Consider the following 23,560-nt stretch of genomic DNA (forward strand, 5'->3'; position numbering starts at 1 on the left):
CAAAAAGTGCCAACGGTAATCCTCACATCCGCCGACGCGTTGTTGCTTTCAGGCCGTCCTGGAATGTTGGCTTCCTCGTGTAAAGCCACCGTTGCTTCGACTTCACGTTGACGACGGACGTCAGACAGTTTGCTTCGATTTCTTTTTGACTGTCTTGGGTGGTGACGTCAGTCAATTTATTCATCCATCGTCTCTGCTTCTTCGCTCAGTAAACAAACAACATGTCGATCCGCTTTCATCCGCAACTGATGCTCGACGGTTCCAGCAAACCGTTTTACTGTCGTGAATGGGTCTTTGCCAAAATCACTCACATACTCGACAACAGGACGGCCGAGAAGATCCAAGTCGCCAATATTTCCGGCGTATTGATCGTCGGTGAGCCGGGTGCTGGAAAAACGGCCGTCACGTTAGAAATCGTGCGCGGAGGAGTAGGCCAGCATTGCAGGTCTCTGTCAAATCGTGTCTTGGCCAGCCATTTCATCAATGGATACGAACCGGAAACGCAATCGGTGGCTGGATTCATCCGCCGGTTGGTGGATCAACTTCAAGAATCACGGCTGATCGATGGATACGCAGACAAGTTGCGACACCCTGAAATGGCCGAATGGCTCCATCCGGAACGTATGGAACTTGATCCAGACGAAGCCTTCCAGCGAACTGTTCTCTTTCCCCTCCTCGAGATGGATACGCCTCCGCGCAATTTGCTTCTCATCGTAGATTCATTAGACGAGCCTTCGCTTGTGTTGGATGGCGGCTTCAACGGTGTTCGAAGGCTGACGGACCTGCCCGACGGCGATTCCAGTCAGAGCATAGCCGAGTTGCTGGCCAATCATCACCATTTGCTTCCGCCATGGCTTCTTTTACTCGTGACGCTGCGGAGGAGTAACAAACCCCTAGCTCGTCTTTTTACGGGCTTCAAGAAAATTGCGTTGGATCAGGTGCGTCGTAATTCAGTCGTCCGTGATGTCCAGCAATACATTCTAGCCCGTCTGGAGAAGGAGGCCGCTCTTAGGCGCCACTTGACCCGAGAGACAGCGCCAGCTCTCAACATGTTGCATATTAAAAGCCACGGATGTTTGTTGTACGTTGAAGCGGTGCTGGATGGCGTCGCGGACGGGTCCGTTCTCCTTCGTGACATACCTGAAATACCTGGCACACTTAACGGGCTCTACCTGTGGCTTTGTCAGCGACTCTTTACCCGGCGCGGTTGGAATAAAGTCCAGCCATTATTGGCCGCTCTGTTGGCCAGCAGGCATCCGCCAAGTCAAGATCAACTCCTGCGTGCAGCTTACACCATTGACGCCCGGATGTCTAGATCCGAGTTTCGCAAACGAATGAACATGTTGCGCAAGTTATTAGTTCCGGCTGCTGGGCCGGATTCTTCCGGTGGGCGGATGCAGATTTTTCACAGCAGTTTCGGCGAGTGGCTAACAGACGTGAAACATTGTACGCAACGTTTTCTAATTAAAGTGTCGGAAGGTCATGCTCGCTGGGCTGTGACGCTGGCCAGCCGAGGTGAATCCATGACCGAGGAAGAACTGGAAGACTTAACGTTTCATCTCGGTAGGATGCAGTTGCAGCCGCCACTGGAAGCCTGGCATCTTCCGCTTTGGCTCTTGTGGACCAAAACCCCTATCCCGGATAAGGCCGTCCTTGAAGCCGTCATGGTCAGCAGCCTTGGTGCTCAGAATCTGAGCCCAGATGACATCGAAAGTCAACTGGACGGAACGAGTCCGTTCGGTATAGTGGCGAAGGACAGCGGATCTCAAGAGAAACCGGAAACTGATATCGTCGCTGCACATCCGGAAGACGATGAAACGAGTGCTATTGTTGCTGCCATGGCGACCGATGAGTCCATTCGTCAGTCGCCTGAACATGTTATTACTACTAGTCCATTAGCCGGGACGACGATGGCGGATCCGGCGGAAGAGATTGAGAGATTGATTGAACACGAAGAAGAGGAGGAAGAAGAAGAAGAAGAAGAAGAGGAGGGGGGAAAGAGCGATTTCCCCTGTTTTGGAGCGCCGGAACAGTGTTAGGTTATTACGCCACGCCCATTCGCTGAACGAAGCGGAAGATCCGGAGCAGTCGCTCTTTTACGCTGCCCAAATGGGATACACTTCGGCCGTTACCAAACTTTGCCATCGCTACCGATCGTCCATCAGTCTAGCGGCGTTACGCCATGCTCTGTCTATCGCCGCCCGTCAAGGTCACGCTTCTCTAGTCGCCATATTGCTGGAAGCCGGAGCGGATCCCGACGTTGCCGATTCAGAGGGATGGACACCACTCAGAGCCTCTGCTTGGGGTGGGCATGCCTCTACAGTCCAAGTGCTGCTGGAACAAGGCGCTCAGGTGGACGCTAGCGACTCGGAAGGCAGAACTGCACTCAGAGCGGCCGCTTGGGCCGGCCATGAAGAAGTCGTCCGGTAAGCTTTTATATTTACATTGAACGTGATGGCCATCGTTTTAAGTTTCCATGTTTTAAAATCCTATTTTATTAGTGCCCTGTTGAACGCTGGTGCCCAAGTCGATGGAGAAGATCGACAGGGACGGACGCCGCTTATTGCGGCCGCTTATATGGGCCACGCAGATATCGTTGCTGCTCTATTAGATGCAGGTGCTCAGCCAGACCATGTCGATTGCGAAGGGCGGACTGCCCTTTCAGTGGCGGTGCTCAGCGTCGCCTGCCGGACACAACCTAATGGAAATCATCCGCCATCTGGTGGTGGAGACGGTAGCGTCCGCCGCCGCCGTCCTCGGGTGTTGGTCAAACGGCGTCCATCTAAAGTCAATTCAGATGACATCCATCCGGCCAGCCAAGAGCAAGACACTTCGTCTTCACCTCCAGCAGAAGTGGCATCGTCTATTTATCCAGACAGTGGAATTACCGGTACGCTGACGGGCACTTTGGCTGGAACTTTAGATGGTGAAGATAACGAAGCTGTTGAAACGGTGACCATCCTTCTGGAGTACGGCGCTTCCGTCAACCATCAAGATAAAGTAGACGGTCTAACTCCACTTTTAGTGGCCGCTTTCGAAGGCCATCGGTAAAATTCATTGGAATAATTTTTGAAATGTCTTTACACAAGGACGACCATTGACTATTTTGCTTTCCAATTGTTTCAGGACGGTGTGTGAACTGCTACTGGAAGCAGATGCCGATGTAGATCAGGCAGATTTAGGAGGGCGTACGCCACTCCTAGCGGCCGCGTCCATGGGACACGGCCACATTGTCGAGCTTCTCCTTTTTTGGGGTTGCTATGTGGACAGTATCGATGCTGAAGGTCGTACAGTTTTGTCTATCGCCTGCGCCCAGGTAAATCTCTTTTTAAAAAATCGGTCTAATAAAAAACACGTTTTTTCTAAACTAAAATTTCCAATTTAGGGGTCGGTTGATGTTGTCCGATTGCTGTTGGATCGTGGGCTGGATGAAGCTCACCGTGACAATGCCGGTTGGACGCCCTTACATTATGCGGCTTTCGAAGGCCATGCGGCCGTCGTTGATCTTGTACTGGAAGTCGGCGCTCGAATGGACGCTACCGACAATGACGGTCGAGCGCCCATTTTGCTGGCCACTCAAGAAGGTCACCTGTCCGTCGTCGAACGATTGATTGAACTGGGAGCCGATATCAATCAAAAGAGTCTTGACGGTAAAACACCGTTACGCGTGGCCGCCCTCGAGGGCCACGATTCCGTTTTGTCCGCCTTAGTGGAAGCCGGTGCGGATCTAACGTCCAAGGACCCCGACGGGCGCAGCACTCTATATCTCTTGACGATTGAGAACAAAATCCAGCAAGTAGAGATTATCCTTTCCAAGGCTGCGGGCAAGTACAATTTGGAGGAGGATCGCGATCTCGAAGGACGGACGCCGCTGCACATTGCCGCTTGGCAGGGGCACACGTCAATGGTTGAGTTATTGCTTCGTTACGGAGCCGATGTCAACGCGGTCGACCGGGAACAGCGGACGCCGTTACAGAGCTCAGCTTGGCAAGGACACGAGTCCGTTGTTTGGCTCCTGCTCAAGGCCGGCGCTCGTGGTGATCAGCCCTGCTCGCAGGGAGCCACACCTCTCTCTATAGGTATGTATAAAACACACGTGCGCATAGATTTGGATGTTATACTGTATTTTTTTTCCCCCCATTTTGGTGTTTCATTTCCTATGAATTGAACTGTATTTGTGTTTGTTTTTGGGAACAGCTGCACAAGAAGGACACGAAGGCGTAGCCAGACTGTTGCTGGCCAGTGGAGCGGATCCCAACCGAGCGGACGGATGCGGTCGAACGGCTCTGAAAGTAAGAAAAAATTATCAGACGGAAAAAGAGAAAATGCAATTCATTGAACATGGTGGTTAGTGACCGCATAATGGCGAGAGATTCAAATGTTTTCTTTTTTTAGCTGGCCATGAAAGGCGGTCATAAGAAAGTAATTCAGCTGTTGGAAAACTCGTCCAGCACGTCGTCAAAATCGTCCGATCTTGGATCGAAATATTTGTCGGTCAATGGGCCAGACCCCACACCCAAGGACTACAGCCCGGCTTCAACTTTCGAGACGGCCGTAAGTTTCATGGAACGAGTCAAGTCTTTGCGGATGAGTCATCCAATCTGGTTTCTAAAATTTGTTTTTGTTTTTAGAGTTGCAAGTCTGGTAGCAACTTGACATCGTCAACACCAAGGTCGTCTTCGCTGACGGCCGAATTGAAAGCCTCTCCATCACCGTCTGTTCAAACGTCGCAACTCAGCTTTACACAACAGCTGCAGCAGCAAGCTGGACAGCAACGAGGATCTCGACCTCGAACAGCCGGGCTGCATTTGCCACTTTACTCGGCGAATCGCATTTTATCGCCGTTAAGCGAACCTCAAAGTCCGCTTTACGCTTCTCCTCCACCGCCCACTCCGCCCAATGAGCCCGCCATCTGGCAGCCGATCCATCAAACGACGCCGCAAAGTCAACCCCCGACAGTCACAACCACATGTGCACCGTTCATCGCTGGATCACCACCGCTTGGTGTCTGTCCTGACCGACCGTATAGGTCCGATGACGGGCAGTGCCAAAAATGGCCATTCACGTTCCAGTTTGACGAGTCTGTTGCGACGTGAGCGATCAGAAGATGCTTTCAGAGTCTCCAGCATCGGTAGTACAACACCTCCTGTGCCCCATCGGACATCCAGCATCGATCCAGACCGTACACAACCTACGCACCGGATGGATATACTTAAAAACGAGCCCTCTCTAAGGCCGTCTTCGGTCCCTCTCACACAGAGTAGTCACATGCAAATCATTTTAGGTGTGTTACTCCAATAGTTTCCATTCGCCAAAACGAATAAAATCAATTTGATCTTTCTTCTTCGCAGGAATCCCATCCAAATCACGACGTAATGGGTTCGGTCACCGTCCAGTCGCCCATCCGCAAGTGTCACGCGATAGTCACCACGGCGGTTTCAGCGGGATGTTGGCCGGCATCCGCAATAGCGCCCTACTTCATGGCAGCACCAAATTGAAAAACGCTTTGTGTAACGCCGTTAGCCGGCCAGTTGGAGTCATCAAAAAGGAAACTCAGTTATAAAAAAAAAAGAATAATTAAAAAGACGGGCAGTACCCGAGAAGAAAACACACGCTCTCTTTTTTATCTCTGTCTCTTCTTTTCTCATTTTCAATTTTATTTTTTATCGTCATCTCAAGTTCAACGGCCAAAGAGATAAAAAAAACAAAAAACAGAAATCCTCCTTCCATTAGTTTTGACTCTGCGTGTTGTGCCCCTGTGTGTTTGATATTAATAACCTTTTTTCCGTTTTATTATTTTGTTATTATTTTTTTCTTATTTTGAGGGGTTGTCTTCTGATTTGTGTTCCTCTCACCCGCTGTCGCTGTGAAGAAAACTAAAAAAATATTCTTGGTTGTGTCGACGATTAAAACAGACATCCAATGGTTTCGATTTCATTCAACAAACTGTTTTTGTTTGAGTGGAAAACATTTTTAAAGTTTTATTTCGACTCGGTGGTTAGCAGCACTACACAAAGGGATCAGGCATTCAAACCCAACAGCTTTATAACAGATTCTTTATATGCGTTCACATTTTCGGTGTCTTCACCTATTTTTTTGTTTAAGAAAAAAATAGTTTAGTGTCAATCTATTATTCATTTAATCGAAGCAGACCTTCATTATGGAACCGCGTAACGTTTACTGAGTACTGTTCGATTACTTCGGGCAGGTCGGTAGCTTTGTCTGGCATTCGTTCTAACAGCTGCTGTAATGTACGCTGCGACTGACTTCCTTCCCACACGTATTTTTCCATGTCTGCTTCCGATTTCTCGTTCTCCCAAGGTTCGGTTTTCTGCTCAATAACCAACAATCACATAGTTGCGGAGAAAGAGGAAGTGTCGATTACTGCCCAGTAGGCACACAAGGAATCAACTTTGCCGGTATCAGTATGTTTGGCTAATTTTACATACCCAAGATTCGCTGACCAGGACGTTCAGCAGATATATGGCGTAATCAATATTCTGCTTTCTTAAAGGACATCTTTCTGATACTATAGTTAAGATGTCGTTTACGGGATCGTAACGTTCTTTGACTAGTCGAAGTAGTTTATCCTTGGCATGGCTGTTGAGATGCAATGTGCTCAGTTTCACCTACAATGTGGGGAATTTTATGCTTTTAAATGAAAGAAAACTGCTAACAAAGCATCTTTTAAAAATATACTTGTAGTGTCACAATCCTTGCACGGGCATCCCTGATTGTGGGGGAGGAATGGAGATAATCGCTGGTTGTGATTTGTATAGGAAAATGATGATCAATCTTCTCATCAGTATTCAATTCCTTGGGCCACTCTGTGCAGAATTCTGTAAATATAGAACAGATTGTTTAAAGTTTGTCCAATAACCATATTTATGAATTCATTTCTCACTTTTCAATGCTTCACATTGTCTCTGGATCGCAGGTGGTGTCAAGTGAAGAAAATTCGGTATTTTCATCAACTCTGCATTGGCAAATTTTCCAGGGGGTGTAGTCCCAGGCTCTACCCAGCCTTGATGCAAGGGCAATGGAACACTGGCAGGATGAAATACTCGTGCAACAGGCCACACAGAAGGCCAATCTTGGTCGACAGGCATTTTATTGCTGCGTGGGGGATGAACTGGTGTTTTCTTGTAGGCTGTTTTTCGGCGGTTTCCTCTCATATTATTTGATTTGTTGGGACCCAGTTCCAACACTCGAAAATCGTCATCTAATTAAAGAAGCAAGAAAAATAAAATATTAACCGGCAAACCCTCACATGCCATCTGTGTCCATAGACTTTCCAGCCATTCAATGCTATTGAATGTTAGTTTGAATAGGTTAACGCTACCTTCAACATTTTGGACTCCTATGTTTTTATTCAACGAAGTGGGATAATTTGAAATCGGTCTGAATGACACAAATTGCTGGAAATTGCGAAAAACACGTAGATTTACAATTGCAGACATTTTCTAGGTTTGTAGACACATTAGACTGCTTAATTAAACGCCATCTAGTGATGGTTTTCGCAAAATTAATTTTGTTTTTTATGTTCAGTTCAAAAACTATAAGACCAATGGAAAAATAAACTTGATTTCCCTGATTTTCGTTAAACTCTGAATCAAAATCGTATATTTTAAGCAAATTAAAAAATTTGGCCAAAAACGAAAAAGTAGGAAGGGTATAGCCTTCCCACTTTTGTCAAAATCTGCAAAAAACGACATCTTTTAAAATTCGACAAAAATCACATGGTATAATCAAAATTGAATGCTGGTTTTGATTAAGTTTTTGGTTTTCTCGTTAAACTAGCCGCTTTTTAATTAAACGAAAGCAAAGTACTGTTAGCGCACCAACTTTTTTGTTTGGTTTTTGACGTTTAGTTAAAAAACTATAAGACCAATGAAAAAATAACCAAGATTTCCGTGATTTCCATTCAATTCAGAATCGAAATCATGTATTCTAAGCAAAATTTGAAATTTGGCCAAAAATGAAAAAGTGGGAAGGGTATAGCCTTTCCCACTTTTGTCAAAATCTGCAAAAAACGTCATCTCTTCAAATTCGTCATAACTCATACCGCATAATCAAAATTGAACGCTTTTTCGATTAAGTTATTGGTTTTCTCGTTAAACCATCGATTTTGCCTTTCAAATAAAATTACCTGGTACAGCGCAACCACCAGCGCCCTGGAGCACGCAAAAAACCAAAAAAATTAAAAAAAAAAAAAAAAAAAAAAAAAAACCCCCCACCCAAAAAAAAATAAAAAAAAAAAAAAAAAAAAAAAAAAAAAAAAAAAAAAAAAAAAAAAAAAAAAAAAAAAAAAAAAAAAAAAAAAAAAAAAAAAAAAAAAAAAAAAAAAAAAAAAAAAAAAAAAAAAAAAAAAAAAAAAAAAAAAAAAAAAAAAAAAAAAAAAAAAAAAAAAAAAAAAAAAATATCACCTGGTACCCATAGGGTAATAGCACATTTTTTCACAGCTTCTGTTAGTGGTTAGTTGGTCCGTTTCCGTTGGTCTATACTGGTGTAATGATGTAACACTATTATCATTGCGTGATCTATTATAGCTGTGATTGGAAATTTGTCAAGCTGTGTCTCAGTTTATTTGTATATTTATTTTTTTAAATAGAAATATCATGGGACTAAAACAACGTTTGACAGAGGACATTAATTTTGGACTGGTTTTTGAACCAGCATGGAAGTAACTTGTTCAGTAGTACCAACTTGCTCCAGGATAATAATCAAAAAGCCAAAGGTATGTTTATTTAACCTAACTAAACTACATAAATTAATAGTTACTTTTTGTATATGGGGTTATAGATCATGGATTACTTGCCAGTCTGAAGGGGAAAATCTAGTTGACAGCTTAAATTGCTAAATATTAGGAGAATGAGAAAACACATACAAAGAAATTTAGCAACAGAGATATTCCGGGTAACAGATTTTTGGTGCTCGAATCTCTGACCAAATAGTAAAAAAATAGTTAAATATTTGAATCAGAAACTGTTGAAAAAGTTCAATGTGATTTTTCCAAAATCCCTGAAAATGGAAATATAAATCTGTGAATGTTGCAAGAAAACTTTGAGGGCTGAAGTACGACATAAGAAAGGAACATGGCTCTGAAAGACATCATATTTGAAATGATAGTCTTCAAAGTTTGTGGTTACAGAGTAGATTCCACCATCAACAGCATGTGTGTCTTGTTGAGCACTGTAACAACAAAGTTTACACAGTGTTTTGCTTTCAATTAACTTTTATTTCATCTTTTGAAATTTTCAGTCACCACTATGAGAGGGTTCCAAGACTTCCCGGTGGTTCAATCTGTCTCAGTGGATGTAACAATCTGAGCAAAAATGTTTGTGTGTGCAGCATGTTTCAAGTAGGTAAATTCATTTATGAGATAACTCACCATTAGTAATAAAAGCTGATATTTTAGTGCATCCACCAATTCTATGATACCTTTTGGAAGAACACCATTCGGGCTGCACTGAGCAAGGAGAATCCTCTAGGCGAACAGTATATACTATACAGAATGTTCAGGAATGAAATTTATTGTGGTTGATCTGTCAGTGGACAAGATTTTTTGCTTCAGTATTAAATTTTAGATAAGGTTTGTTATCAAATCTTACATTACAAATGTATGCATGTACATTACAAACCCAATTCAATACTTCTATTTTTTTACAGGGGAGGCTCTGAAGCAAAGTAGACAGGAGGTTTCTTCAAAGCTCACAATATCCCAGTTCACAAGAAACATGCCAAAAGGATTTCACTGTATGAAAAAACTGTATCAGCAAAAATTATAAACTTATTCATGTTCTATTTCTTTAATGTAGATTCCCTATCATAGTGAATTGGAAGAGGATTCGACTGAGGCTTGGTGCCAAACAAAAGATAATAGTTGATAGCGCGATCGGAAATTTCTACGATTTATTTATATCCTCCTTTTCTATGGTATTCTTGTAAAAGACAAAATTGAAGTGCATATCTGGGCTCCCTTCTTTTCTGTGGCCCCGTTTCCCCTTGACTTGTGATAAGCCCGTAGGGGGTCATGCCCCTACTGTGATCAGCAGCAAAGGTTGTGAGTGCGCTGTCCGGAAAGGGGACGTGGGGGTCCTCAAGTTCTATGATATCATTGGAGGGCGAAGAGGCTACCCACAAATCCGAATTAACGGTTAATCGCTCACGTAAAAACTTGTCCGATACCTTCCATCCTCTTCCGGCTTCTCTTAGCCACGCCCCGGGTAATCTCCCCGGGGATTCAATCGGTTCAATTGAAGTAGTGTTCCCACTGCCTTAGTTGACGGCAACATTTTAAAAAGGGACATGTTTCACCTGAAAATTGTCAATAAAAAATTTCTTAAAATTTTCTTAAAATTTTCTTTGTATTATTTGTTGGACATATCTCTATAACTAGCGGCCAATTTGATATGTGATGCGGCTTTACCCAACAGTGATTGTGATAACTATGAAGATATTGGATAGGCTACGTCTGGGTTATTGGGAGTTGCTGGGATTTGAACCTCAGACATCTATCGTGGCACGTCATCGTCCTATCATTGTGCCATCTTCTTGTTACACAAAATAGATTAAGAACTGGGTGCCAATCGACGGATGTACTTCAAACAATGTTATTATAGAATCTATTGCGATTATTAAACGTCGAAGTTTGCTCAATGGTAAAGTATCGGATTGCTAACATATATGTCTAGGGTTCGATTCCCTTCTAAGCTAATAAAAAATATTCATTTCAAGAAAACAAAACAATTTATATTAATACAAGTGAATTTATTTTCCCTCCATCCACCCACATTTCCACCACATTTATGACATTTCACACATACATACAAAACGTACAAAAAAAACAAACATGCATAACATACACATATAGTTAACCCGTTGGCTGCCAAGCCATACAACCCATAGGCTGTTTTACTACATTAGCTACGCATCGTTATCTGAAGGATCACGATCTGGTGGGACTTGTCAGAAAACAAGTCCGGGCTGACATAGTGATGGAAACCATTATGGGAATGCACACCCCAGGTTCCATCACCACGTCGAAAAGGGGAAGTCCCTGTGGTGCATTGCCTAATACGCCTAAACGGCGAATTTTGGGCAGTGGCGACTGCCCCACCCCATGGCACATAGACCACGAGGCAGAGCAGCGCGGCCCGTCCCTAACAAGCTAAAAAAAAAAGGGGAGAGAAAAATGGTGGCAGCCAACGGGTTAACTAGTACCACATACTACCGTTAGAAAGGCCATGGCGATCCTAAGGGAATCCTTCCCAGCCTTTCTAATTGTAGTTTGTGATGACACAAACACACAAAAAACACAAAAATAACAATACCACAAAATTTAGGGCGACGTTCCACGTTGAGGTCTACGGCGCTCCACGTTGAGGTTTACGGCATTCCACGTTGAGACGTACGACGTTCCATGTTGAAATCTACGACAAGCTCCATGAATTCCTCTTTTAACTCAAATTTTTCGGAATTCTCTCGTTTTCTAATGGAAGTCATCAAAGGAACAGATTTCATGCATTATACTGGTGTAATTATTAACTGAAGATAATTACCGTCGTTGAGGTGTATATGAACTTTATGTGGCGGCAATTTGGCAGCAGTCTGAAGACAAACACACTTACAAATTTTAGGACGGACAATAATATCATGTAAGCGTAATACAACATAGCAGAACAATGCAGAATACCATAATAAAGCGATGACTTAAATGTGTGAATCTTGGTTGGCTAAGTCACAAAACCAAAAACGAGACGAATGGAACGGCGACGGTCAAGGTGGTAACACAAATAGGATGGAGTCTTTGCAAGTTTTGGCATGAAGTGTGGTCTAATTACAGTAAATTTCATGGTCCTAATATATGAAGAGTGCATGTTACAATTCTGGAATAGGTTTAATGGCCAACTTGTTATACCACAATGAAGCAAGCAGTCTGAAATGATTTCTTGTTGGCTAGCTAGGAAGGGAGATGAATATAAATAAAACGGGTGATGGTAAATGTAAGGTAAATCCCAGTAGATAAAGACCCTGCAATTACCAGATGGGAGATCCAATTACTATATAAAATCTGATACTATGAATGAATAAAACATACAAGAATCAGGAGATGGCATTGAAGTTTACATTACAACATTTGTGTCAGTGTTGAATGGTTGACCTTCATGCTTTGGCTCCAGCATTTAGTATTAAAAATTCCTCAATTTAAACAAAGGATCTGGCCACTTGGTAGAGAAGTAAGAAAAACAAAGTAAAAAAACCCTTCAATGAGCAATCGCACGATAAACTCGGCAGATTTAGGTGACTCACTATTTTCGTATTCAGCAGTTGTCATGGCTGATCACAAGGGAAACCCTGCCACATACAATAGGCTATGTAATTGAAGTATTTCTCTTCCAACTCATACACAATGATGGAAATATTGAAAATAGATAACTTACCATAAATTTAACATAAACAATCATTTCAAATCTAACACATTTAAGAAGAAAACGAACACTGCATTAACTAGTTAATACAAGTAATAATAGTAGCACAACAGTGACATCTAGTTTTTCTATGTGGAACCCAATGGAAAGAGGTACAACTATTCAAAAGTAAAAAAACAATTGCAAAAAAAAAAAAAAAATCGGGCTTATTTTGTCGGACTTACTTTTGAAATTAAAATTTTGACTTTGAATTCGATAAGGCCTAATCTGTCAGAAACAAATCTGAATGTTGGCTCCAAATAAAATGAAAAAACCGTACTTAAGTTACGTCTTCTCCTCTAAATCGAATTTCTATCTGGAAGCTGAAAATGTTCAGTTCTCATAGAAGTAGCAATGAGAATTTCCTTATCTTTTAAAAAAGAGCGTTTGAAATTTCCATTCTTTGTAGGAATATAGGACTGAAAATCGCTAGTCCGTGTGGAAGTTGTCAGTTCCTTTTCACATCAGTCCAATACTTCATTCATCACACCTACACTACTCCATTGCCAATCAACCGTGAAATTAGGGCATTCCGTCACTGCATCCTTTTCCGACCGATAGAGTCCCTGCCTTTTTGATGCTTTTTTTGATTTGATTTGAATTTGATTTGATTTTTTTTTGAATTTGATGCTCCCCAAATTAGAAAATCAAACCAGTTGATTGTCATCCATAGAGTGATGTATTTTTAATAAACGACACGTTAAAGCAATGATAGAAATATCAATGGTTTCGTAGTTCTCCCTTGTGAATAACCAGGTACGATCTCCCTTCGGTAAATTCCATGACCTGAATTTCGCCTGAGTTTCGGCCGGGGTATGTACAACCGGCCCATGTCCAAACTTGAACATTGACCGCTTACGGAATCGTCATGACTTTTTTTGCGCAGGTCACTGGATTGCGAAATCGTCGATACAGGAACGGTTGGCCGGATCGCTAGCGCTGGAACAGTGCCCGGTATTATGGGTTGATTGAAACAGCGGAGTAGATCCCATTTGGCGGGTAACAAATTATTCACAAAGATCCAACGAGCGATAATCGATACGATCACGTGTGACATGAGGGAAATGATCATGCTCATCGTTCGGAATGGGAACAGTTGGCCAAGAATTGGATCATAAAATGGATAAGCCAAAAAGGCTGGTAATCCTATTAGCGGTTCTCCTCCTTGAAAATTACATAGAACAAAACCTGAATAATTAATGAAGTATAAAAGTAGCACATGATATTGTTACCTAGAAACCGAAACAGAAATCCTGAGGAAATACTGGCTAGGCAACCATACGAATTGCAATGTTCGTTCCAGTAGAGGACCAGCAATAACTGAGGAAACAGCAACACGTAGACCAAGTCAGAACTCAGCACGCTGTTTGGAAAGATTTAACAATGCTGGCGTAAATATTTCCATATCGTCATACGAATCAGAGATGCAATGGTTAATTACAATAAACCATAAATAGAATTGACGGTTAAGGCCATCAAAGATGCCAGGGCGGCTACAACAACAATCGCGACCCACATCACTCGAAGAACGTGCCGTTCCGATGCCTGGAACGATTGGTTTGCAAGATTTAATTATTTATGTTACAGTACACGATTTTTTTTTTTTGCATACATCCGTGAAGAAAATGGCTTGATAAATATTTCTGGCAAACATGGTACTAGATGAAAGAATGGAAGAATCAGCGGATGACATGACTGCTGCTGAAATTGCTCCCAGGCCGATAAAGGAAACCCACTAGAGAAGTGCCAAAAAAAAAAAAAAAATAAGACAACGCATAACTCATAGAATATGATACGGAAAAACTAAACTTATTTGCTTACCGGGGGTGTTAAGAATTGCAACATTAGAGGCAAAATCATTCTTCCGTGTTCTTCGACTGTGACATTTATAGTTCCGTGTGTTGCAGCATTCCAATCTTCAACGAAACAAATTAGAAAGCTTCATTAAAGCTTATGAGACTCTACTACATTAAAAATGCAAACGAGACTCCAGGTGAGCAGATGTTAGCAGATCAGGTCTGAAAATGGCTCTAGTTTCTTTTAAAAAAATTATTATTCAGAACCTTTTTTAAATGGGAGTTGTGTTTTTATCTACTACACATCCAGCAGAGTCAAACTACTATTTTCCGCTTGCACTTGCCATACACTATTATTATCCCCATTCATTACAAGGAATTTCTCCCTTGACATCCGATGTTTTCACAGCTAGACACTACCCATACTATATAATAAATCGCCAATTGTCGGACAGCCTCAATTACAAGCCAATAGTATCCACCTGTAACTCGGGCTATGACTCCCAGGCATATGGGTGGAGCCGCCAGCAGGATAGCTCCAAATCCAGCCAAATATGAAATCGTCTGGGCCTGTTTTGGTGTTCTACAGGCAAGGACACGCTGAAAATAAACCTGCAGGATAAATTCAAAAGGTTAAAATCACAAAAATCGTCTAAAGTATTGTAAAAAAAAAAAAAAAAGATGAAACATTTAATAACCTGCCAGGGAATGCCTCCTATGACAATCAAAAGGTAATTTTCAATATAAACGCCAACATTGTAAATCTCTATCACTCCTTCCCAGGTTCCTGGAACCGTTAAAGCCTTTGTGTCTACCGCTTTATGATTCCAGGCGAATGGCACGCAAATTGTCTGTAAGAAAATTGGCAATGATTTTACTGCCATATCCAAACACGATTTCACAATGAATGAAAAGAAACTACGAGTTTAATAGCCTTACAAGTCCGATGGCGATGCAAAAGAGCTGCACCACATCCGTATACGCTACACTGTGAAGGCCTCCAAACAAGGTGTAGAGCATGGCTACCGCTGCGCTAACCACAACGGAGATGGTGTTGTCCAATCCAAGGATGACGGATAGGGTAGACCCGAGGGCAGACAGAATAGCCGACGACCAGAGAATCTCCCCACAAAGAGCCGGCAGAAAGAGGATGCCCCCGATTTTAGCTCCATACTTCTCCTGAAATGGATCCAGCATTGTGTGGTATCCAGCGCTGCGCATCGGATTGGCGAAAAATAATCCAGCTAGTTAAAAAGCACAAAATAAATGCAAAGTAAGAATCAACAGACGAGATTAACGTTTCCATACCGACAATCAGGCTGATGCCGTATCCGAATGGAGCTTGGCACCATACAACACCGCTAGTGAAAGCTCCCTCAGTGGATCCAATAACATAACCTCCCCCAACCCAGGTGGCTAAAAGAAAACAATAATAATAATAACTAAAGCTGTAAAATAAGTCAATCCACTTTAATGCTACATTTGACCTACCTGTCATGGTAAGGACACCGACAAACGTTCCCATATCCCTTCCGGCTAACATGATTTGTTCCGTTCCGCCTTGTGATCCTTTGCCACGGTTCTTCCATCCGGCCCAAATGCCCACAACCAGAATGAGGAAATAAAAAATGACAACCGACAATAAACCTGGCACGTTTATGGCCATTTTTCTACTGGCCAACTAATTCGAGCGAGAGACAAATCCTTTCGCTTGCACCGTGAACTCCCGTTCACACCGTTCTGAACGGAAATAAAGTTGGACACTTTTTTGGCCTATTTACCAACAGTTATGAATGGACACGTCCCACCCGATTCCATTATTATTTTCAAGACATGTTTTCGTTGAGATGTTTCATTGATCGAAAACAAACAGTTCCTTGTGCTAGACAATAATAATTTACAGCTTTTCCTTCTCTCTTTCACTTCTGGGTCACTTCACAACACGCACAACACTTGCAGGTATTTTGTTTTACTGCCGGATAAGGGACGACGAGTATAAACTAGATGCGAATGCCTTCACTGCCGGGAATGAACTGAAAGAGAGAGAGAAAAAACAGTACCCGTTATAGACCGGCCGCAAACGAGAAAACATGCTTCTGATGCCGTTCGATATAAGCTGCTGAAGCGTGCTGCCGGCTCGCTTCTTACACCACGACTCATATTTTTGTGTTCCTCTTTTATTCTTTTTCCTTAAAAAAATAAAAACCCTCTAGCAAAAAGTCTAGAACATCTGTGTGCTAGAATTAATTAACCAAGGCGACGAAACAATACAATAGAAAATAAGTGTACAAGAAACTCGTGGGAAAATTTTTGGAAAAAAAGGGGGAAAACAAACATGTAAAAGAAATTTGTGACTCTCTTTGGCTTGTTTTGCGAAGTACCCTGCTGGGTGAGAACCTTTCAGTCCGTTTTCGTAAAGCAGTGCCCAATTGTGACACTATAATGGTCACGACGACAACCAGTCATCTAGAATGTTGTCCAGTTATTTATGTCCCACGTACTGTTTGGCTTTCAGTCACATGCGTATCTATCAAACAACATCAAGAGATGCATCGAAATCTGCTGTTATTCAATCCGTGAGCTAGTTTTGCATATCTGTTGATATAATGGTTGAACAGAATGATCTGCGCACTGTTCCATCTCTTTCGAGCTTGGCGGGACACTTGAAAAAGCTACGGAAGAAAAAACTTTCTAAAAAAACAAAATACCTAGGGAGCAGAATAATATAATCATGGTATAAAAACTGCAGGTGGTGATTTTCTTTCATTTTTGTTTCTGTCACGTATTTGAGCTTTCTACTCATTGGCCTGTATATACCGCACAGAATCAATGTTTGTTCAAAATCTGGCGGCTGTTGGTTTTTATATAGCCTAACTTGATTCGATCCGCTTAGAAATGGAGATGTTAATTATTCAAACCAACCAAGACAGGTTGGAGAATACTCACTAGCTCGAGGATGGAATACTTTCACCTTAACCTTTCCGAAAAGAAAGATTCTTATATATAGCGGTAGTTGTACATTTTCGGCGGAATAACGGCACGGTATGCACTAATTTGCATAGCGAGGCTCAAAAAAACAACAACAACAAAAACGAGAAAGGGAGCAGCCACAATCAAAAATGGTGAGCTAGACATGACCAAGCTGAAAGATATTGTTTGTTTTTACATTCAAAAGAATAATTTCACTCGTAAATTTTCAGTCGTGTTTTTTCTCTCTCGTTATCTTCTCGCAGATAGTTGAATATTTGACTCAACTAGATCTGCATGCCAAAGAGCGGCTAGGCATTGCAGAAGAATAGCAGTGCCCTCGAGGAATGCATTCAAACAAATTTACGTCGGATGGCTGTCCCGCGGTTAATATTCGGGTGTGGTCTCGAACCATTCTACATGTGGCTAAAGTATACAGTGTGGAACTTTAGCACTTTGAAATGTGACATTGACGCGGTTTTTTTTTAATACACTTCTTTCACCCGACGGCGAGATAGCGAAATGTACGAAAAACCTGTTACGTTTTTTAGAATAGCATGTCTTGGGTACGTCGTGACTTGCCAAATTAATTATGTGATGTTCCCAACCCGCCCAATTAGCTAGCATGCAACCGGTCCTTAAACGAGTAATACCGCGCTAAATGTGGCAGTAAAAAAAAGGCAATAACGATTAATTATTCAACATTTAAAAGTTGTTCCATGGACTAGACGACCCGCAATTTGACAAAACTTTTCAATACATGTCCTCTGCCACCTTTTGCTTTCAGACGAGTTTGAAAGAGATTTGAACTTTTGATTCGCAGTGAAAAGATAATAATTGTGTAAACGGAGATTTGCAAAGCGGACAAAAGAAGTGGGCTATTTCGGGGTGGAGTTATTCGAGTGTGAAGCTACAACCATGTTTTCTTTTTTTTTTATACATTGTTAGACAACGAGGAAAAGGTGCTGTTAAACTCTCTTTCGAAAGAAAAAAATTGAATGAAAAATATGTGTCGATTCATCCAACAATACATAAAACTCTCTCTAGAACGAGTAACATTTTTTTTTAAAGACATCTTAAAAAGGCGAACCACAAAAGTCGATGGAAATGGTAGATAACGTTACGCCCCATCATATCTTTATCGCTTCGACTCGCTCGCATCAGGTAAGCCATGACTAAACCGCAAATTCTAAATCATCTACGTTTCAATACGTGTACCTTGTTTTACTTTTATAATTTTGCCCTACATCGTAACGTCAAAATAGGACCAAACTTATCGCATGAATAGGTTTGGTGCTATCTTGCGAATTTGTAAAAACAAGGTGTTCCAATAACCCGGGAAGTATCTTTTACTTTTTTTCTTCTCTTTTCTAGCACCACAAATTATTTTGTTTCGTGCAAAATAATTTGTATTTCCCGTTACGATTTACATAGGTCGATCGCCACGTAATCATACAGCCTCTGGGCGGAATGACAAATAAAACTAGGCTAAAATACCTGTTGTTGAAAGCAGCATCCATCAATTCAATGTCGTGACTAACCCAAGGAGAGTTCAAGTGTTCCGAGAAGTTGCCTGTTAGAGAAATCGATCGCAATCTATTAGATACGATGAAGAAAAGAAGGTGACCTGAAGGGAATGCCTACCTAAGAACCGAATCAGTGCCTATTCCGCGTTTCAATTCTGTGACGGCCACTTGCTCTCTGAGTTTGGGAAGTGTTCGCCTTACCAGATCTGCGTTCAGGAAGGAAATGACCTCCATTAGTTTAAAAAGTTTGCTGGAATTGAATGCCAAATGGCGCCCGATGAGCTCGTTCAATGCTTGCTCCATCACCGCCCTATAATTTGAAACAATCAACAGTTACTTTAGTGATTCCAATTGATTCTGTTATTGTTCTCTTTACATTTGTTCAGCGTTGGGCGTAGAAACCGCAGACTGCAAGAAATCCGTGACATTTTTCTTTCCGACCATCTCATCCAGGATCAATGAGAGTTCAAAGATCGGCAGTAAAATCACTTTAAGAATTTCGAGTTTCCAATCTTTGTTGGTTATCAAAAATTTTAACCAATGCAGAGTCTATTAGACGGAGATTTTACAGATTTAAAAACGTAAAGGTGAATTTGATTTTTTTTTCCCATAAAATTATTACCGGCTGTAAATAAGGTGACGTCCTTGCTACTTTCTGAGGCAGAACGCTGCTTGCAATGGTCTGCAGAAACCAAGTCCTCACGATTGGCACTAGCGTGTTTGAAATGGGGTCACTTTCTAGGCCAATCCAGCATCGCTATTTCATGAAACGGTTCGTGGGGTTTACAAAGCCCATAAAGAAAAATATGTGGATTATTGTCGGAATTTTTCAAAGCTTTATTTTTGCATTTCGAAATAGTACCGTGAAAGGATGGGAATGATTCGGCGGAAACCGCGTCATATAAGTCTGGAATACTGTGCTGAGGCACCGCATCACGTACGGATCCCGAGACGGGTTTAGCCGGAATAGCCCGAAGATAAACTTAAAAATTAAATCAACAATCGAATGAGTAAGACGTGCTCAAAGAAAGTTTTTGGAGTTAGATATTCAAATTGATAAAAGAGTTCGCTTACCGACGGAAGGTATTGTTGTAGCGGGGAAATGGCCGCAGCGGGGAGCTCCTTGTTTACATCAGAAAAACTGATAGGAATTAAAAGTACGTTGTTCAGCTGAGCCAGTAAACAATCAACTTTGCCCTGTACGTTTAATAGGCGATTCATTGTGAGTATGAAACAAAAGAGAAATTGCAAAGTTTGAGTCACCTTTGTGTAGATGATATTGCCACACTGGAAGTACATTTGCCCACCTAGGCGTAAGATGTGCGTGATCTGATCAACTGCTTCCCAAAGACCTCCAACAAAGCCATTAGTCAGATATTTATCCAGTGGTCCGATGTATTGCAGGTAGGAATCCCGGACAGTGGCCCGCTCACTGTAATTCTGTCGTATGAAAAATCAATATTTAAATTTTTTTGTCATTTTTTAACAGTAGAAAACGGCAATTTCACCTGAATATTTTGATGATTTGCTGACATCATTAGAAAAAAGTCGATAATCATCTCGTTGCTATTGGGCTGAATTTTTGATTGGACGGCTAGTTCAGCCATACGTGGGAGTCGTTTCACGATACTGTTCAGACGATCCAAGTCGTCCGTCAGATCTTCAACTTGGGGAAGAAGGAATGATACCCTTTCGAACAGAATAAAATTTGATAAGATAAGAAAAAAATGGGGTTCCCCAAAGAAACATTTCAGGATTACCGGAACCAGCTCTGTATGAGTATTGTTTGGTAATTACTCAACGAAAATGAAAGATTGACCAGAAATTGCCTGTTTTCCAACAACTGCGACAAGTATTTTAAACTTAATCTGCAATTCGTGCGCACAAACACTCGAGCATTAATCAAATAATTATATCGGAAGTTGACTTGAAATACCTCGGGCTAACTTTTTCATCCACGCATAGAAAAGTGAAAATGTTTTGGAATTCGGGTCTACTGGTCTCCAGTGAGGTAGTTGTGAGCTCGACAAAGAAAGATAGATGCTCAATAGATGTGAATCTCTCTTTCATTAAGGGATAAATATGAGTCACCACCGCTGCGTACACTTCTTCGGCTAATGCATAATAAAGATTGAATCCTTATTACGTTCCAACTGCAATGTAATTACTGAATGCTTACAAGTATCTGGTGTGTTACGGAGCTTCTTTAACAAGTTAGAAAGTGAGTCGAGAACACCGGCTCGATCACAGCTGCCACAGTTTTTTAAATAGCTCCTGAGGGGTTTATCTACATAAAATTCCAGCTATGAGAACTACCATTAAATTTTAATTGGAAAAAAAATATTCAGATACCAATTAGTGTTTTCTGCCCGAGCGAAAAATTCTTGCTTTGAAAAATGACTTCTTGAAAATTTTCAATGAAAGCTGTTCCGAATTTGCGCTGCTCTTCGCGAACTTTGAGATCGCCATCTTTAAGAGAATGCGATACTTTTTCCAGTTGCGACGATATAGAAGCGGCCACTTCTTTGCAATCACGGCCCCGACTAACGCAGATCAAGAGTACAACCATTTCAGCCACGAAGAAAATAAATTTCTGTTTGTGATTTGCTGACATTTCTAGGATTTTTGAACACTTTAACAAGGACGGAGATTTTAGAAATCTACAAATTCAAACTATTAAAATATTTTTTTTACCATGTCTTCAGAAGATTCGCTGGTGAGAACAACCGTTAAGCAAGCACTAATCATGTGATAAAGACCCATGAGACTCAATTCCTGGATTTTCTTGCCTTGAAGTTTCACATATAGCCTTGCTTTTAGCGAAGCCTGGCTCTTTGTATTCAGTAGCTCCATGTGATGACCTTTGTAAAGTGACACTATACAATACAAATTAAATTTTATGGAAAAGTTCCTACATACCCAATAGTCGAAGAAAAATGAAATAACTGTTGTGTCGAGCGGTAAGATTCTTCCACGGTTCAATATTTGCTGTTAAATTTTCGTACCAGCAAAGACTTGAAGAACTTAATAACCAAAAGAAGAAAATTAGAATAAAGGGCAATCAGAAATATCTTTTTTGTTAATTACTAAGGCAACTGATCAAATGCAGAAGAGTGAGTGAAATTATCGTCCAGTTTTTTGTTGAAGTATTCCCACAGAATAATGCACAAGTTCAGGTTGGAGCCCCAGGTGTGCGAAAGGGAATACAGACAGCCCATGAGTCCTTTTGAGCGATCTTCAGTAACTGTTGTGTCCGCTCCAGTAAAATACAACTGAACTAGCTTATTGATCACATCGTAATTAGGTTCCATCTGGTAATGAAAACAGATTTTTAAAACAATGATTTGAATCAAAACGTAACACTTCATACCCTAGAGAAATTTCTATCCCAATTACCAGTCTGGCTGAAACCACTGAGTCGAGAGAGGTGGACAAACAGCCACAGAATAGCCAATGGATCTTTGCTTGGAATTTTCAGTCTTTTCGTATCGCTAAAACTTTGAACACATCCCTGCCCTGGCGTCTCCAATAAGCTTGTATACTGTTTCAGGACAACGCTGAAAACGGAATTTTCGCTTTTCAGAATAACCAGCAACATGAACCATAGCTCCCGCATACACGTACAACTGAAAGGGGCTGTACCTGACCAATCATTAGGGGACACCTAAAAAAATATCAAATTGTTACCGCGTCTTTAAACTGGTCTCTTTTCCGACTATAAAATATATTTACTTCCGGAAATTTGCGGATAGCCAGATACAGCAGATCACCACACAAGCTTTCTTCAAGCTGCTGCAAAATAACCAAGAAGTTTTCCCGAGATTTTCTCGAACTTTCACTGTACTTTCTCAAATTAGAAGCCATGTAGGATATTTCCAGAAAAGACCATTTGATGTCGAAATAGGTGTGAAACAATACAGCTCCTGGTGAGTTATTGTTCAGCAATCCACCGCTAAAGACTACACTTGGCATGTCACTTACACAGGTCAACCATAAATGTGCATCTTCAATTATCTCTGTCAGCTTCTCATACAGTAAAGTAAGCTCATCTTCTTTTCCAAATTCAGACAGAAACCTTAATAGCATAAAAAGGTAAATATTGGTGAAGCTTTTTCCATTGATGATTTTTATACCTGTACACATATACTCTTAAATAAGACATGAAATTCAAAATGTTTTGTCTCATAACTATGGGAGGGATGCCCATTGAGTTAACTTGATTTGCTTTGGCTGCAAGCTCAATCCGCACATATGTTGTCCTATATTTGATACAAATAAATCATTAGAAACCTATCTAACAGCATATAGATGCTCTCCTACTTTAAAAGGGTAAAAAGTAAAACATGATCATTAAAAAAAGCTTCTTCAAAAATGAAGCATTTGTTGAATAGCAACACATTGTCTTCCAAATGCAAGGAATAAGATGGATCTCGATTGTTGATCACCGAGTCAAATTCTCTGCTGCACACATAACCAGCTGGATGGAATAGGTCTTCTGCAAAGCTAACTTTTCCCATGCACGTCAACTGCGGAATATTTACATCTAATACGCGCCGTAAAAAAGGAAGAATGAATTTTAGAGGATACAGCCAGGTAGAAATATGTTTTTTTATTGATTATTACCTCGCTTTAGTGCGATTTCTTCCATTGACTGTTCGGGAAAGCTTTCATCTGCATAATCGTGAAACATTTCGTTGATACATTTACGATTTGTACAAATTAACAGACACCAACGTGAGCTCAAAGAAAATAACCGACTGTAAATGCAGACGTCTATAATTCAAATGAATGCACCAACGTT

The 23,560-nt window shown here is 41.3% G+C and overlaps 4 protein-coding genes and 2 long non-coding RNA genes across 15 annotated transcripts; 2 read left to right on the forward strand and 4 right to left on the reverse strand.

The window, feature by feature from the left end:
* The first annotated feature begins 71 nt into the window (after positions 1–71).
* Positions 72–5,928, forward strand: LOC116915346 (ankyrin repeat domain-containing protein 50). Its single transcript, XM_032920444.2, is given in 10 exon segments — positions 72–2,037; positions 2,039–2,426; positions 2,502–3,047; positions 3,127–3,316; positions 3,386–4,079; positions 4,198–4,292; positions 4,396–4,554; positions 4,632–4,880; positions 4,882–5,284; positions 5,352–5,928. Coding segments are annotated over 10 exon segments (4,752 nt in total). The 5' UTR covers positions 72–221; the 3' UTR covers positions 5,564–5,928.
* A 27-nt stretch (positions 5,929–5,955) lies between these two features.
* On the reverse strand, positions 5,956–7,504 carry LOC116915432 (28S ribosomal protein S35, mitochondrial). Its single transcript, XM_032920570.2, has 6 exons — positions 7,343–7,504; positions 6,905–7,222; positions 6,700–6,839; positions 6,450–6,629; positions 6,154–6,331; positions 5,956–6,088 (listed from the first exon to the last, which is right to left on the reverse strand). Exons 1-6 carry the CDS (start codon positions 7,458–7,460, stop codon positions 6,021–6,023), a joined length of 1,002 nt encoding a protein of 333 aa, XP_032776461.2. The 5' UTR covers positions 7,461–7,504; the 3' UTR covers positions 5,956–6,020.
* Positions 7,505–8,418: 914 nt separating this feature from the next.
* LOC116915563 lies at positions 8,419–10,009 on the forward strand. 5 transcript variants are annotated; one of them, XR_006643354.1, is made up of 7 exons: positions 8,419–8,440; positions 8,612–8,737; positions 8,803–9,194; positions 9,262–9,361; positions 9,419–9,592; positions 9,670–9,756; positions 9,819–10,009. It is a non-coding gene; the product is annotated as an uncharacterized LOC116915563 (long non-coding RNA). The 5 variants fall into 5 exon arrangements; XR_004390118.2 differs by having other exon boundaries at positions 8,440–8,508; XR_004390121.2 differs by lacking the exon at positions 8,419–8,440 and having other exon boundaries at positions 8,515–8,737; positions 8,803–8,916; positions 8,983–9,194.
* A 740-nt stretch (positions 10,010–10,749) lies between these two features.
* Positions 10,750–12,560, reverse strand: LOC116915554. 4 transcript variants are annotated; one of them, XR_004390092.2, is made up of 7 exons: positions 12,444–12,560; positions 12,313–12,357; positions 12,101–12,227; positions 11,921–12,033; positions 11,696–11,859; positions 11,562–11,610; positions 10,750–11,491 (listed from the first exon to the last, which is right to left on the reverse strand). It is a non-coding gene; the product is annotated as an uncharacterized LOC116915554 (long non-coding RNA). The 4 variants fall into 4 exon arrangements; XR_004390093.2 differs by having other exon boundaries at positions 11,562–11,625; XR_004390091.2 differs by having other exon boundaries at positions 11,562–11,859; positions 12,101–12,220.
* Positions 12,561–13,130: 570 nt separating this feature from the next.
* On the reverse strand, positions 13,131–15,954 carry LOC116915397 (high-affinity choline transporter 1). The gene is made up of 10 exons (XM_032920514.2): positions 15,758–15,954; positions 15,575–15,682; positions 15,206–15,510; positions 14,965–15,117; positions 14,749–14,878; positions 14,292–14,386; positions 14,083–14,205; positions 13,912–14,015; positions 13,703–13,833; positions 13,131–13,634 (listed from the first exon to the last, which is right to left on the reverse strand). Exons 1-10 carry the CDS (start codon positions 15,930–15,932, stop codon positions 13,171–13,173), a joined length of 1,788 nt encoding a protein of 595 aa, XP_032776405.2. The 5' UTR covers positions 15,933–15,954; the 3' UTR covers positions 13,131–13,170.
* LOC116915358 (protein MMS22-like) lies at positions 15,771–23,519 on the reverse strand. Of its 3 annotated transcripts, none has more exons than XM_045169434.1 (21): positions 23,383–23,519; positions 23,080–23,302; positions 22,893–23,018; positions 22,492–22,834; positions 22,130–22,423; positions 21,847–22,070; positions 21,679–21,782; positions 21,454–21,620; positions 21,112–21,391; positions 20,939–21,046; positions 20,696–20,873; positions 20,520–20,627; positions 20,268–20,448; positions 20,023–20,199; positions 19,834–19,956; positions 19,622–19,741; positions 19,382–19,516; positions 19,136–19,308; positions 18,878–19,069; positions 18,731–18,806; positions 15,771–15,848 (listed from the first exon to the last, which is right to left on the reverse strand). In XM_045169434.1, the coding sequence occupies exons 1-20, from the start codon at positions 23,447–23,449 to the stop codon at positions 18,770–18,772; spliced, it is 3,360 nt and encodes a 1,119-aa protein (XP_045025369.1). In that variant the 5' UTR covers positions 23,450–23,519; the 3' UTR covers positions 15,771–15,848; positions 18,731–18,769. The 3 variants fall into 3 exon arrangements, with proteins under 3 accessions (XP_045025369.1, XP_032776347.2, XP_032776348.2); XM_032920456.2 differs by lacking the exon at positions 15,771–15,848 and adding an exon at positions 16,103–16,299; XM_032920457.2 differs by lacking the exon at positions 15,771–15,848 and adding an exon at positions 16,498–16,793.
* Between the last annotated feature and the right edge of the window lie 41 nt (positions 23,520–23,560).

Source organism: Daphnia magna, linkage group LG2, assembly GCF_020631705.1.
Source record: "Daphnia magna isolate NIES linkage group LG2, ASM2063170v1.1, whole genome shotgun sequence".
Classification (NCBI taxonomy): Eukaryota; Metazoa; Arthropoda; class Branchiopoda; order Diplostraca; family Daphniidae; genus Daphnia; species Daphnia magna.

Excerpts from the sequence above, each read along its gene's own strand:
- LOC116915432 (XM_032920570.2), bottom strand. The coding sequence starts at position 7,460 with ATGTCTGCAATTGTAAATCTACGTGTTTTTCGCAATTTCCAGCAATTT. Across the intron at positions 6,332-6,449 it reads TCCTGGTCAGCGAATCTTGG|AAAACCGAACCTTGGGAGAA; the intron begins GTATGTAAAATT and ends GTTATTGAGCAG. Across the intron at positions 6,089-6,153 it reads TACGCGGTTCCATAATGAAG|GTGAAGACACCGAAAATGTG; the intron begins GTCTGCTTCGAT and ends ACAAAAAAATAG.
- LOC116915397 (XM_032920514.2), bottom strand. The coding sequence starts at position 15,932 with ATGGCCATAAACGTGCCAGGTTTATTGTCGGTTGTCATTTTTTATTTC. Across the intron at positions 14,206-14,291 it reads TGCAATTCTTAACACCCCCG|TGGGTTTCCTTTATCGGCCT; the intron begins GTAAGCAAATAA and ends GCACTTCTCTAG. Across the intron at positions 13,635-13,702 it reads ATTTCTGTTTCGGTTTCTAG|GAGGAGAACCGCTAATAGGA; the intron begins GTAACAATATCA and ends GTAATTTTCAAG.
- LOC116915358 (XM_045169434.1), bottom strand. The coding sequence starts at position 23,449 with ATGTTTCACGATTATGCAGATGAAAGCTTTCCCGAACAGTCAATGGAA. Across the intron at positions 20,628-20,695 it reads GATGAAAAAGTTAGCCCGAG|ATTAAGTTTAAAATACTTGT; the intron begins GTATTTCAAGTC and ends CACGAATTGCAG. Across the intron at positions 19,070-19,135 it reads ACGCCCAACGCTGAACAAAT|GGCGGTGATGGAGCAAGCAT; the intron begins GTAAAGAGAACA and ends TTCAAATTATAG.